Raw genomic sequence first — 15,246 nt, 5'->3', positions numbered from 1 at the left:
CTACTTTTTTGCCCGGCATGGCCCATGTTCAAACTTGGCCTAGAGATCATCTAGATAAAACTTGTGATCAAGTTTGGTGAAGATCGGAGTAAACTACTTGAAGAAGAGAGCGGACACCATGCTGAATTTTAAAAACGCACTAAGTGACCCCGTGACCTAGTTTGTGGCCCGACATGGCCCGTGTTCTAAATTGACATAGACATTATCAAGATACAACGTGTGACCAAGTTTGGGGAAGATCGGATGAAAACTACTTAAATAAGAGAGCGGGCAACATGCTGAATGTTTGAAACGCACTAAATGACCCTGTGCCCTAGTTTTTGGCCCGACATGACCCATGTTCGAACTTGGCCTAGACATTATCTAGATACAACTTCTGACCAAGTTGGGTGAATATCGTATGAGAACATCTCGAATTAAAGAGCGGACAAGAAAAGTGTGACGGACGGACAGACAGAGAGACTTACCCACCGTGCAAAAACTATATGCCGCCCGTTGGAGGCATAAAACCCTGGTGCAAGAAGTAATATCATGATCAGTACAATTGTGTATTGTCACCACTCAATCCGCAAAACTGTTCGAGTTACAATTGACACACACAAATGACTGATGTACAGCAAATCGATACGACCCATTGCTATCTCTCTGAAAGTTGGGGCCTAACAATGCTTGTGCTAGACAAGACACTTTTTATTACATTTTTTTTTTGATTTCATGTTATTTAATAACATTATGTCGTCAAATTTACATCAGCAATGTTATATGACATGAAAGACATAATTGATAAGGTTTGACTTTCCTAAAATGTATAGGTATCAAATTGTTTTAAGTTATAGTTTTGGCCCCACACATCACAACACAGCTAGCATTTATGAACCTTATAGATAAACAGTATTTCTAAGGTTATTTATAGGTCCCGACTTCATCTATGGGCAGACCTGAAATATTAAAATCAACCTACCTGATTGATGAACAGAAGCAATATAAAGTGTGTGTATTTCTGAGATTATTTAGGGTCCCGCTGCGTCTTCTTGATTTTATCTATGGGTAGACCTGCACTATACAATTCAACCAACCTTTGGATATTCTTGCCTGCCTAAGCCTGTAACCACCAACAAGGAAAAATTCTGACGCCATTGAGAGTTCTCTTTCTGCAGTGTCTGACATCTTGCTCATCAGGGGTACAACAGTCTTGTGGAGGTAGGAGTAAACATCCTCACGAGTTGATACCTGTTGTTTTGAAATCATGGTCGCAACTTCAAGATTTTTAAGATTATCTTGACCGAGATATAATCCAACATTTGACCAAGTTTCATAAAGATGTTCCCAAACTTTCTTTTAACTTAGGCCTGACTTAGATTTAAAAAACAACATTTAATCTGTTTCAAAGACAGCCAAGATCTCATTAGGACAATTTTTCAAAGCATTTTTAATATTTGAAATTTTGACCTAAATTTGACACCACGTGACTTAATTTGGACAGATGTTTTCACACATTTTAATTACGCTGCCTCTAATGTATTCCCAAGGCCAATTGTGTTAACGCACGATTGGGCAAAGGTTATCACAAAAGCTCTTCATTGTTACTAGGTGGGCTAATTTGAGCATTTCAAGTAGACAGATTCCAACATACTGCTAGTTGTTGCTAAATGCAAAATTGTACCCACGTCTTCCTGTTGAAACCCTAGGTTGTTGTCATCAAACATTTTCCTGACTGAAAGGCTGGTCTCGTAGCAAGTGGAAACGTTCTTGTGGCCAGTGATTGCCAGTATGACGATGCTCAAATACACAAAATGGATGATAATGTTTCGAATGGCAACATCTATGATCCACTCAAGCTGGAACATAAACAAATAAGAGGCTATTTGTTGATTTCAGTTTCAGATCAGATTTTCGTTTCATGAGCCGTCATATAACATATTTATTTTACAAGTGGCACAGACATTTAAAAACCTACTTACTTTAGCTAAACTACATCGAATGTCGACACCATATCCACTGTCATATAGCAACAATCTGCTGATATATCATTGGAACAAATGTTTTAACAAAGTAACATAAGGATTGAGCAATAACCGCAATATCTTGTGTGTTTACAAGATAAGAGACACTGATAAGCAATGGGATAAATGCCTTCACTCTTGTGTGTTCACAAGATACCTAAGAAATAAGGACAAGAATCAGGCTAACCGCTTTCACGAAAGGTTAAAATAAGCCTGTTGCGCTCAGGTGAGCCTATATCTTGTGTGTTCACAAGATAAGAGATAAGGTAAAACAAACAGGCTTAAGGCTTTCACAAATGTTTAAAATGAGCATGATGCGCTCAGATGAGCTATACACACCATTTATTGCAAGAATTCAACCCGAGTCGCTCGTAGATAGCCTTCACGCTCAAGTGAGCTATACACAATATTTAATGCAAGAATTTACCCCTAGTCGCTCGCAGATAGCCTTCACGCTCAGGTGAGCTATACACAATATGTAATGCAATAATTTACCCTGAGTCGCTCGCGGATAGCATTCATGCTAAGGTGAGCTATACACAATATTTAATGCAAGACTTTACCCCAAGTCGCTCGCGGATAGCCTTCAGAAGTTGAGCTACACACAATATGTAATGCAATAATTTACCCCTAGTCGCTCGCGGATAGCCTTCACGCTCAGGTGAGCTATACACAATATTTAATGCAATAATTTACCCTGAGTCGCTCGCAATAGCCTTCATGCTCAGATGAGCTATACACAATATTTAATGCAATAATTTACCCCGAGTCGCTCGCGGATAGCCTTCAGAAGGCGAGCTATACACAATATTTAATGCAAGAATTTACCCCTAGTCGCTCGCGGAAAGCCTTCATGCTCAGGTGAGCTATACACAATATTTAACGCAAGAATTTACCACGAGTCGCTCGCGGATAGCCTTCAAAAGTGAGCTATTCACAATATTTAATGCAATAATTTACCCTAAGTCGTTCTCAATAGCCTTCACGCTCAGGTGAGCTATACACAATATTTAATGCAATAATTTACCCTGAGTCGCTCGCAATAGCCTTCACGCTCAGGTGAGCTATACACAATATTTAATGCAAGAATTTACCCCGAGTCGCTCGCGGATAGCCGTCATGCTAAGGTGAGCTATACACAATATTTAATGCAAGAATTTACCCCGAGTCGCTCGCGGATAGCCTTCAGAAGGTGAGCTGGTAAAGGGGGACGAAGGTTGTGGTGGACATCAGGGTCTTCAGTAACTGCCTTCAAGTACTCTTCATCATCATCTTTGGAAATATATGAACCTTAATTTGTCAAAGGATTAATAAGAATTTTTATTTTCACCGTTTCAAGACAATGACAAAAACTTTTATCACGAATATTTCCCAATTAATCACTTGAAGAATGTACCAACCCAGTTCACGAGGTTCCTCCACATCATCAAACTCCGCTGGTTTCTTGAATATCAAAGTAAGTAGAACAGCCATAAACAGCACCTGTAAATCACAACACAGGCTTGTCAGGCAAATATCCAGTCATAAGAGGTGGTCGATTGGAAAATGGATTCACACAGGGTGATCAAAGACGACATACTGAATTGTGTATTCTGTCTTAATGAAGAACTGATTGGGCTAAGCTCTAGACATGTAAAAGGTCGACCTTAAGTGAATGTATATAAAACTAAATGATGCATCGAGGTAAAAACATAATCAACATGAGTAAAATGCAATGGACGTATACATTATCTGATGTTCAGCATTTGCAATCATATTATGTTTACAGTAAGTAAGAAAGTTCAAACGAAAATTCTTAGAATTCAATAAGCATTGACTCAAGAATGTTTGTAACATTCTAAATGTGGCCGAAATCGACCGCAGCTTACCGCGGCTAAAACATTAAACAGATAGAAAATGGCATTTCTATAGGCCAATACAGGACAATAAGCGACCCACGTACGCTACAAGCTCAAAATCGGCCATAAAAACAAGATGGTTGAGAATCCAACTTTGATATTATCTCACAATTATAACACACTGGATACTTGTGCCCAAGTGTTACAGCTGGTCACTTAACTTAATACATCAATAATACATAAATATGTCAGTAGCGGATAATGCCAGCTGGATTATTGGAAACGGAAACAAACTTTTTTAAGTAAAATTCATTTTAAATATTAAATACTTACCTGCTATCTAAATAGCTACCACTTCCGTAGGTTGGTTGTATTATCCGGAAAATTTCTGAAGCCGCCACCCTGTGTCCGCAGTAAAGGCTAGGGCGGAACATTGTGTAACGCAACCTAACAAAAAGCGACAGCTAACTTCAGTCTTGTTCCAATATATCTAAAATATTAGTCGAAGAGCGGGGTGGGAGTAGGGACTCACCGATAGCAGGTAAATATTTAATTATTAAAATTAGTTTTACGTAACAATTTGTTTTAACGTCATATATACGTTACCTGCTATCTATATAACTGCATTTGCAGCTGCGGTGGGAAGGTTCGCATATAGCTCCCCAATCCCCATCACAACAGAACCCGTATCCAGGGTTATCAGCTAATGATAGCAGAACCCATAATAAGGGTTATCAGGTAATCTTCGTTAGTACGGTATTGACTTTGACTTCTCGGGAAAGAGTAAGTATGTCTATGTGGTATACGACACTACCGTTTGTGAAACAACAAGGGGGCCCAACAATTACAATTTGTCTTGTTGGCACTCCAGAGAACGAAGATAAAAACAGAAGGTGGTCGGATTCCACAAGAAAGTATGTTGGAGCATGTTAGAGGGTGGGGTGTGATAACATACGCCCACAAAACTGACATAGCTCGTAATTAATGCGGTCTGCTCTTAAACAGGGATGAATCCCTTGATGAGAGAGAAAATAGAAAGCCTTTTAATTGAGGCTACTCAACAAGAAGCCGCAGACACATCGCCCCCTCCCCCTTTTAAGGAATGAAGAGTCTCTAGCGAGAGCCTCGAATAAACTTACTCTGCTGATGTAGAACTTCAAAGCCCTGACTTGGCAAAGCAGTCTATCTTCATCTTTATGTCCCACAGTTCTAGAAAGACTTGCGACCTTGAAGGGTTTAGAAGCCATATAGGGGAGTTGATATTTAGCACGAAATCTTAGCTGACACAACAAAGTGACGAAGCCATCCGATCAAAATGAAGATCGTCGTCTTCGACAGAAAGAGCATGAATTTCACTTCTCCGTTTGGCTGAAGCCATAGTAAGTAGGAAAACGGTATTCAAGTGTTTAGGAACTGTTAGGAAGCCTGATGAAATGGGTCATCAGGAACCTCGTAAGCGATCAAAGAACGCAAGTCAAAACCTTTAAAGGAACGAAAAACAGAGCGTTGAAGTTTCATGGCTAGGTCATGAAATAGGTAGGTCAGCATAGATTTGTGATGACTTACGAAAAGCCAAGTTATGTGAAGCATAGTCTGTATCCTTGATGGAGGTAAGAGAAAGTTTTTTATCCTCAAGAAGATAAATAAGAAAAAAATGCTCTATGCGTCTAGCAGAGTGATTAAGGGAACTATATGCCCTCGAATACACCAGTCAGAGAAAAGCTTCCAGAAAGCATCGTAGACTGGTGGAGTTTCTCCTTGCAGAGGCAACGAGAGTTGAAGCCCTAACAGAAAAATGTTATTCTGTAGGGAATATCAAATAATGGCCATACTTGTGGTGGAACATGTCTGGAGCTTATAAAATCTATCTCTCTGAGATAGGAAATATGACCTGTGAGTGAGTTTCCTGGAATATCGTACAGGAGACTGAGAAGGTCGTTAAACCAGAATCTCCTTGGCCACCAGGGTGATCTGGCAAGAGCTCACCTTGATACTCCAAAATAGAGGAATAGAATAAGTGAGACATAGGTGTTAGAGTCTAGTTGGTCTCAAGCGGATGAAAGCGCGACAATCGCCAACGCTGCTGGATTGTAAACTAGACTCACTTACACAGGAAGTATGTGGTTGTCTCTGGTCGCAAACAGGAGGACCAGTTGATAACCGAATGTGAGAAAAATCTAGTTGGTCAATTCCTGATGAAATGGTCAATCTGGCAGAAAAAACTGGTGTTTGCAAGACAAACTGTTCGACAGGGCGTTGAGTCGACATGGTATGTGTTTGAACGAGAGAGAAATGTTGAAGTTCTTGCAAAGAACGAGCACGTTTCTGGTTTCCAGATACAGGGGGTGATCATGCATACATCCTTGTGCCTGGATGTAAACCACAACTGATGTGTTGTCTGTTGACACAGGAGTCGCGAAGATGTGTTGGAAACGAGAAACAGTTAGAAAGACTGCTAGCTTTTCGAGATTTTTGATGTGCAGGTGATACTCCTGAGGACACCACATATCTGAGATGATCAGGCTGAGTGGTTCCAGGTAAGCGCGCCAATCTTCCCTGCCCGCATCCGTACTAGATGTAAGGAAGTTTGCGGTGAAAGAAGCGGTACTCCTGCCAAAAGTCTCCTAGTCTAGTCACCACTGAATGTGGGAAACTAAAGACGAAAGGATCGGACTCTGCGTAAGCGGATTGCTCTGAGATAAATACTAACAAATTAAGAGATAGTGCTGAAGAGAACGTATTCTTTCGGAAAAGACGTCTCAGCAGAAAGACCTGGGACTGGACCGGTAAAAGACCGACCGGTGGCCAGAGCCGAATGGTCAAGAATGGGTGGAGAAAGAAATTCACGGCAAGCCGAAATTGCCCCACTCCGACCATACTTAAAAGTCTGTAGAATAGAAAAAGTGTTAAACACTTAATATAAGTAGGGATGCAAGAGGTTACACAAATGATTAACCGGTTAACCTTTTTCCGTAACCGGTTTTTAAGCGGTTAATGGAAACGCCTAAAGAAGTTTAAATCATTTAAATTACATAAAATATGTGATACCGGTCTGTAGAAACAAAAGTAATTTCAAATTTGAAATCACTTGCGTTGATAACAATCCAGTTTCGTAATAAAATGAATTATAAAAAATATTTTCATACTTTTGTCAACATATGCTATATATTTTATTAAGTTTTCCTGCGTAAATGCATAAGGGTAAAAAATAAAGAACTACACAATGTTCATTTTCACGCGTTATTAACTTATTTTTGGTTTGGCCGCTTATATTACCATCGCGCCGTATCGCTTACAAAAATGGTGTGTTTCTTTGTTCATTCTGTTATAATTTTTGAAACTCAAATTGGCTTAATATAGAAATGGTTTTCCCTTTGAATTCGATGTAAAGTGGGTCATGTGTGTTCAACGAATCCGCATCTATTCTTATTCGCTAATTGCATATTTTGTTGCTTGCATTTCAGCGTTTGTAGCCGAAGTAGAATCGTTTGATTTTCATTATACAATAAAAAAATGTGCGTAAAATAAAGGACACACATCAAATTAATTTTGAACGAAATGTAAGTTGAATATTTAATATAATCAGTACATTTATGTAATAGCGAAGTAACTAAGTATTATTGATACTGGTCTCAAAACTGATAGTTAGGTATGTTTGTCGACGTACTATAGCGCGCACATTTTACGCAATTACACAAATACTAAATTTAACGGGTTTATTAATTTTAAATATTTTTAATTGATGTTTAATTATTTAAATAGTTAATGATTTGCTTACTTAAATAGAACTTGCATCGGACGGTAATGGTGGAATCATTGGACGTTAATTATCATAATGATATTAATTTTTGATAAAGAAAAACGACATTAACTCGTCAAGATTTTAACTTCGAATTCAATTCGTGATAAAATTGTTACTTATAAACACGGTATTTTCGCGAGCAATCAGTTTTGGATATTGGTTAACAAAACATCAAAATAAGCCGTCCAATGTCTCAACTGTTTTTTATCGCGAGTTCACTAAACGTGTTAATTGCGTCTTCGCTATAAGCTCCCACTCACCGCAGTTCGCTAGTTAAATTTTAGCGAGTCAAAAGACCAGTAGTGTCAGTTATCAAAATGACCCCTTATTTGTTATCACAAAGGTATTGATTAATTGCTTGACTACTTTGACTGTTGACAGGTTATTTATTACAGTCAATGGTGCGTCATGTTGTTTTAACTGGTCGCCCTTGCAAGTTGGCAGTATGTCACGCGAAAAATGTAAAATCGTACGAAATATTCACTGAAAAAAACATAATCATATATTTTTTCCAGGTTAAACTTTTCCTTAAAATGTAACAGGTTAACTGGACGTTTCGGTAGGTTAACCGGTTAACAGGTTAACCTCTTGCATCCCTAAATATAAGCCATCGATTTGCGAAGTGCAGAAGTATGGCTGCAACTGGTACCTCCGGCATCGGAGGTGAGTTGGTAGAAAGGGAAAACCCTAGGAGTGACCTCAAGGACGTCCGCCCTTGCTGGTCGAAGGCTTGAAAGTCTTCTGATCCGGCTTGGTTTTGCCCTTAATTTAAGAAACCTTTACAGACGAATTCCGATAGGAAGACGACCTGTAATAGGGAGACGGCCTGTTAGAGGTCGGATGTGGAATAGAAGAAGGCCTTTTAGAGAAAAAGGTTGTTCTTCTTAGTATTCTTGGCTCTCGGGGTTGCCGGATGCTTAGAAGCAGGACGCTTTAGAACCCCTAGGCGCTGACCAGAGTTGTTTCTCGTTAGAGAAGAAAGGATCTGGTTTTCCCGGTCAGCCGTGATTGCCGCCTGTATCCTTCCTCCAAAAAGGGAATCTGCTGTGAAAGGAGCAATTCTGCGCGAGTTCACTCCTGGTTCCAACAAGTAAATTGAGGCAGGGACGAGAGGATAAGGTTTCTCCGGATCCTTAGCATCTTGGGCCTGAGTCTGATAGCTCCCAAGCCAACTACAATGCTGTGACCGCATGCGGTCAAGCTTGTAGGCAGACCTATGGATCAGTCCTCTCTCAGTTACCTTTTCTCCAACATGGAATAAGGAACTGAGATAGAGGTAGCCATATAGTCTGACGTTGACCGGTTATCGATCTGCCCGGTGTCCGGACCGGGCAAAGAGCAGTGATCGGATCGATCATAATATGACCGGTGACGTATCCGGGTAAATCGCCCGAACCGGACCGGTCAATGACAAGGGACCGGTGACCAGGGATTGGAGCCGGTGAACGGACCAGTCATATCATGACCAGTGACGTCACCTGGTTAAGACCGAAGTATGGCGGAAGCAATATGATCTGACGTCGAGCAACGCATGGCCAAAGCCACGCGGTCTACGTCACTGAGCATATACCGACGTATTGCGGGAGCCATATGTTATGATGTCGATGCATGGTCGAAGCCACGTTGTCGACGTCCTGCTCAGTGCCTGGACCGGTGAACGGACCGGTCATAAAATGACCGGTAACGTTACCGGGTACTACCCAGTACTCGTCGACTGGGCCGGTCAACGACCAGTGCCCAGTGAACGGACCGGTCATAACATGACCGGTAACGTCAACGGGTAAAGACCGGATAATGGCGGAAGCCATATGGTCTGACGTCGACCGACGCATTGCCTACGCCACGTGATTGACGTCACTAAGCATAGACCGATGTATGGCAGGAGCCATATGGTCTTCAGTCGACCGACGAATGGCCGAAGCCACTTGGTCGACGTCATGCTCAGTACCGTGCAAATGCAAAGACCGAAGTATGACAGGAGCCATATGGTCTGACATTGACTGACGCATGGCGAAGGTCAACAGGAACAGTATCTTCTCCACGCTTGCGGCTCTGGAAGGTCCTATGTTGCCCGGACAGGACCAGTCAAAGACCAGGGACCGTTGAACGGACCGGTCATAAAATGACCAGTGACGTTACCGGGTAAAGACCGAAGTATAGCGGAAGCCATATTGTCTGACGTCGACCGACGCATGGCCGAAGCCACTTGGTCAACGTCACGGGGCAAAGACCGATGTATGGCGGGAGCCATATGGTCTGACGCCGACCGAGGTGTGGAAAGAGCCGCGTGGTCGAGACATTGCCCAGTACCGTGCAAAGACCGAAGTACGGTGGGGGCCATATAGTCTGACGTCGACCAATGCATGGCCAAAACAACGAGGTAAACGTCTTGCACTGTGCTTTATCTTGTTTTCTGCGACCTTCGTACATGAAATATGAGAGTAAAACATATTCAACAACTACTGGTCATAAACCAGATTGTTATACGGCACATGAACTATTTGCATATAATGCAAATGATAAACATTCTCTAAGTTTTTTCTGAAAGAGAACGTAAAGTGTTCATGAACATAAAAACTGCGTTTGTGGTATTAATTAAACAAAAATTTAATAAAATGATAAAAAATAACACCGATAATAATTTGTTAGACAAATAATAAAACTTGTCTAAACAAATTCACGGCATTGATAAACATCTCGCAGTTAATTATGCAAACGATAAAACCACGTGGACGCTTGAAAACACACTGCCCATAAGGCATAAATTAAACAAAAATTTAATACAAAAATTGAATATAATACCGATAATAATTTGTAAGACAAATACTAAAACAAGTCTAAACAAATGCACGACATAGATTAACATTTTTAGAGTTAACTGTGTAAACGATTAAGTCACGTGGCCGCTGAATAACAAACTGGCGATAAGGCATAACTTAAACAAAAGTTTAATACGATACCTGTGAAATAATCCGGATAATACAATGCTAGACAAATACTAAAACTTGTCTAAACAAAAACTCAACCAAAACACGGAAATAAATTGGAAATAAACCCAATATTCAGAGCGATCAAAAACGGCATGCTGCATTTCCCAGTATCCGGAAGAAGACTGAAGATAGGTGTCGCTTTTTGCTAGGTTGTTGCTTTTGCTTTTTGCTGTTCCGCCCTTGATTAAACAGCGGACACAAGGTGGCGGCTCCAGAAATTTTCCGAACGATATAACCAACCTACGGAATAAGCAGCTATATAGATCGCAAGTAACATATTTATAACATTAAAATAAAGCTATCGAGATAAAACTACTGTAAATAAAAGGAAGACAATTTAACGTATATAATATAAATTGATAAAAATATTAACGGACTGAACTGTTACTGTAAAAATTTCAAGAGGAACTTGAACCAAAATGACAAACAGCAATACCCTATGTGCTCTCGTAAGTAATTGTTATTTTTTGGTCAAATACAATGTAAAAGGAAAAGCATTACACCGTCAAAGAGGCACGGTATTCCAGTACCTTCTACATATAAAACTTATGTAGGTGGAAAGTACAGCACAGGCTGATTGGGAACATATTACACACAAACATAAAGCATTGTTTACAAATCAAACCCATGCTATATATTTTACATAAGCTGACTTAAAACCTTTACATGACATTTAAGCAAAATTCAATACATGCCACAATCATGGGTCCACGCAGTGATCATTTTCTGTATTTGAACACAATTTGAAGTTACTGGTCACAAACGGCTTAGGTATGGCCATATCTGACGTTTGCACCCATGTGCGAATTAGGTCGTTGAGTGAGCCAATGTGTTAAATTGCGTTAGACAGACGTGATAATTTCATCACCGCATTTAACATGAAGATAAACACCAATTAACCTAATAAAATAGTCACTTACTGCAATCAAGAAACCATTAGCGATTTAATAGGAATTGGCAAGTTAATAACCCTGGTATATGCATTGTTGTTAATGTGAGTTAACTGTGAGTTAACAATATCGTTTAAAACCTATTGTATGTATGTGACACACTAACTGTCTGTAAATCTTAAACAAATTAAAGACTGAAATACAAAGTATGCAGCTAATACAACAATAACGCGATGGCTATAACTGCTAAAATTTACTAAGAAAAGGGGCGATATTTTAAAACAATGTAAATGCCAATCAAAATGAGCTTGAACAACATCATAGGTCCAATGACATTGAGCGTAATAATGACGCACACAGCTCAATAGACAGTTCTTTGTAATTTATTGTACAATATAACCAAACAGTGTCCCAGATAAGCTGCTCATATTTCAGCATCTTTTACCCTAGTAAAATGTTTAAAAACGCAAAGAAATACAATATCATGCGTATTCAAAACGCAACCAATTTGACTTTCACGCCAATTCGTCAACTTCAATGCTTCAATGCGTATAATACAATAGCTTCGATCGAAAATGCTTTGCTCATTTCGGTATATTCTCATTAAAATTATTATCGTAACGCGGCCACGGTTTCATGCAGCAAGCGCCTGGATGGAGGCTTAGGAAAACATTCCAAGTTATTCAAGCGCTCTGCGGACTAGATTTAGTAGACAACTAGTTAAATCAAGCATCTGACCAAATTATTCACGACTACATACATGCGTGTTCAATCTGACTTAATTCGTCGCTCATTGTGCTTGTATTTGTAAAGCGTCTGTACTTTCAATTTCTATTAAGATGCGAACTAAACATGTGTATGAGATGTAGAAAGACGTCCGCGAATGTAACGCAAAAATATTATTCGATATAATTGACAGTTACAAAGATGTCAGTTAACATCAGTTTTTTTATAAAGTTTATATAATGGACAGTTTCAAGGATTAAAGATGTTATGAAACATCAGTTTATTTAAGTTAATTATGATATTTATCAGTTTTGTTGAATCAATACACGTGTACAGCTTCAACAGAAGAAAAGCAGCAATGATTTTAATGTATGAATTTTTTACCATATTCAATATAAAGAAGTGAAACTCTAGCTGCTGGAGCAAGATTGAATTTTCATTAAAAACAATTAGTTGGTCCTTTAGTTAAGGCAAGTGACCGATTGCCCAAACAGTACAAAACAGCACGCTACAGCACAATACAAACCAAAATAAACACAAAATATGAATAAAGCTGCGGTCACCGCCTTGGAACGGTCAATGCAAAGCATTTGGGGTTTAAACCTGGTTATACAGCGCTCAACCTCACACTTGGCCCAGCAATATTCATAATACATTTAAGTGTAAATAAAATTTAACGTCATAGCATTGTAACTAAAATTAAACAATAATAAAAGGGAATTAAAACGCATTCAATTTAATTACTATTTAATTACTCAATTGCATTGAAGATACAAGAGTAACAGAATTACAACTTTTTGACGAACGATCAAATAAAACTATTTACAATTGTCAACTACATTCCTTCTTTATAGAAAAGATTTGAGAATATAGAATCATAGAGTTAATATCTCAGATAATCATCGCGCAAATACAGGAAGAAGCAGCAATAATGGGTAAGAATGAAATCACCCTATTTTTCAAAATCAATGGGTGAAAACCCTATTTCCCAAATTCCGGATATTCGAAACTAAGTAGCATTAGAGAAGTCTCACATTTGGGTAGGTATCGCTCACTTCCAGTCTGTTAGAAGTACACGGCGCAAAAAGTAAACAATAAGGAAAAATTCTATTGTTGTATGCCTGAATGTCAAAATTATTGGGGAACAGTTTGCAGATATGGCAAGCCCGTAACTCTGCACAAATTGCCAAGTAATCATGCTACGAAAACTGCATGGATTAGAGCTATAAGCAGGCGAGTTTGGAAGCCAACCGGGAAGGTATCATTAGTGTACCGACATCTCAAAAGTCGAAGTACATAACTATCGTATTTGTAGGAGTACAACATGTCCATGCAAAGCAGAATTATAACAAACATTTTGTTTAAGTAATAATTGGGTTATAAACTAATTCAATTTGGTTTAATATGGCCTAATTTGTTGACATTTTACACCATGATTTGCTAATCTTAAATGTGAATAATTAATTTGAGCAGATTGACATTGAATAGACTATTTATGTTACCGGACCACACCAATGTAAATATCAACAATCAGCTCCTCTATTCCTCAAATGCCTTAAATTGTAGTATAATGAACTTAAATTGATTGTAATATAATGAACTTAAATTGCATTTAGAATAAAATCGTTTTCTTATTAATACAACATATGGCTATTTGTTCTCTATTGATTGATGCAATTTCAGTGGATTAAACATCAACACCCTGCCCCTCTGTGTATATTGAATTATTTGCCATGTTTCCCACAAACTAGCATTTTACATTTATCTCTGTTACAATTTTAAGTTGATCTGACTGTTTATTAATTTTTTTCAGTATTAAGTAGAACCCTTTTGTGTATATTGATGTTGCAGATACATAAGGGTATGCTCTGATCATTTGTGGATAGAATTGTCCAAACTCCATGAATTGGAACAAGGTGCCAACAAAATAAATTTGAGCAGAAGATCCTTTCTACCAAGAAAGTATAGACATGTAAATCTCTAATAAAGGTGATTAATAGCTGTTTCAGCCTTTCAACCTATTTTATATAACGTATGCATCTCATGCTTTTCACAGTATGTGAAGATTATAAAATGCATACATAATACATATGCATTTCAAATTAATTATAGACCACACAGTCTTTACTAAACTTTGCATAAGAAAATAATGCAAAACAACAACAGTTAAATTAATGTTATATGAAGACACTCAGATCATACAAATGTATGCATGTATGTGGCAATATTATTCAATAACATTTCAAAACATCAAACCCTTATTTGTAGCTGATTACCTTTGCTTAATATACACCCGGTTATTTGAAATTTAGTATGAAGTACCTCCTGTGTATTTAAACTGTATTATATCTGCATTTGATGAGTATATTTGTTTGCTGTTGTACTTAAATAAAATGTACAGAAACATGCATTTATATATCTTACTGTAACTTTTTTTAAAGGTGTTTGAAAGTGCTGATCAGTCCTGATGATTCTTCAAGTCCACAGAATTAGAGTCATTCCTGGGATCAGATTCAATCATTTCATGGGTAATGATATCAATATTTATTGCCTCCAAAAATGACAGGCTATTTATTCTTTAGGCCAGTTTAGGGTTTTGCATTTTTGTGTCTATAAATGATAAATATAATTTTAACTTAGCATGCCTTTAGTTAAAAGATTCTTAAGATTAACATCACTTTTTTATAGGGAGGTGAATTGTTTTTGTCAGAACAAAACATAACATACTTTATGTGGAAGGACTAGGCAATTAACATAAACTTAAATATAATATACATCAAATTTATGTATTTCAGTTATGCCAAGTCACATGCTGATGACATCAGTGTCGGTGATAAAAGCTCTGGAAGTGTCGGTGTTCAGGCATCTCCTGACAAGCATGAAATCTCCACATATACCGAAATACCAGAAATAACCATCAAAGACATTAATGCATCAGACAATAAAATAATGTTTTATACTGGCTACGCTAGGCAAGAACTGTTGATTGGTTTCAAT

At 38.4% G+C, this 15,246-nt stretch overlaps 2 protein-coding genes across 2 annotated transcripts in view; one reads left to right on the top strand and one right to left on the bottom strand.

Annotated features, from left to right (window-relative positions):
- Window positions 1-15,246, bottom strand: part of LOC127855131 (uncharacterized) — a 188,405-nt gene that overhangs the window by 6,438 nt on the left and 166,721 nt on the right. The window contains exons 40-43 of the mRNA XM_052390515.1: window positions 3,404-3,485; window positions 3,166-3,275; window positions 1,668-1,838; window positions 1,077-1,230 (exon numbers count right to left, since the gene is read on the bottom strand). Of these exons, the coding sequence (XP_052246475.1) occupies window positions 1,077-1,230; window positions 1,668-1,838; window positions 3,166-3,275; window positions 3,404-3,485 (517 nt within the window). The remainder of the gene's footprint in view (window positions 1-1,076; window positions 1,231-1,667; window positions 1,839-3,165; window positions 3,276-3,403; window positions 3,486-15,246) is intronic.
- Window positions 1-15,246, top strand: part of LOC127855142 (uncharacterized) — a 368,604-nt gene that overhangs the window by 297,116 nt on the left and 56,242 nt on the right. The window lies entirely within an intron of this gene.

This window comes from Dreissena polymorpha, chromosome 13, assembly GCF_020536995.1.
Source record: "Dreissena polymorpha isolate Duluth1 chromosome 13, UMN_Dpol_1.0, whole genome shotgun sequence".
Taxonomy (NCBI): Eukaryota; Metazoa; Mollusca; class Bivalvia; order Myida; family Dreissenidae; genus Dreissena; species Dreissena polymorpha.
The sequence above is the reverse complement of the archived record's forward strand: the minus strand, read 5'-3'. Positions and strand labels throughout refer to the sequence as shown.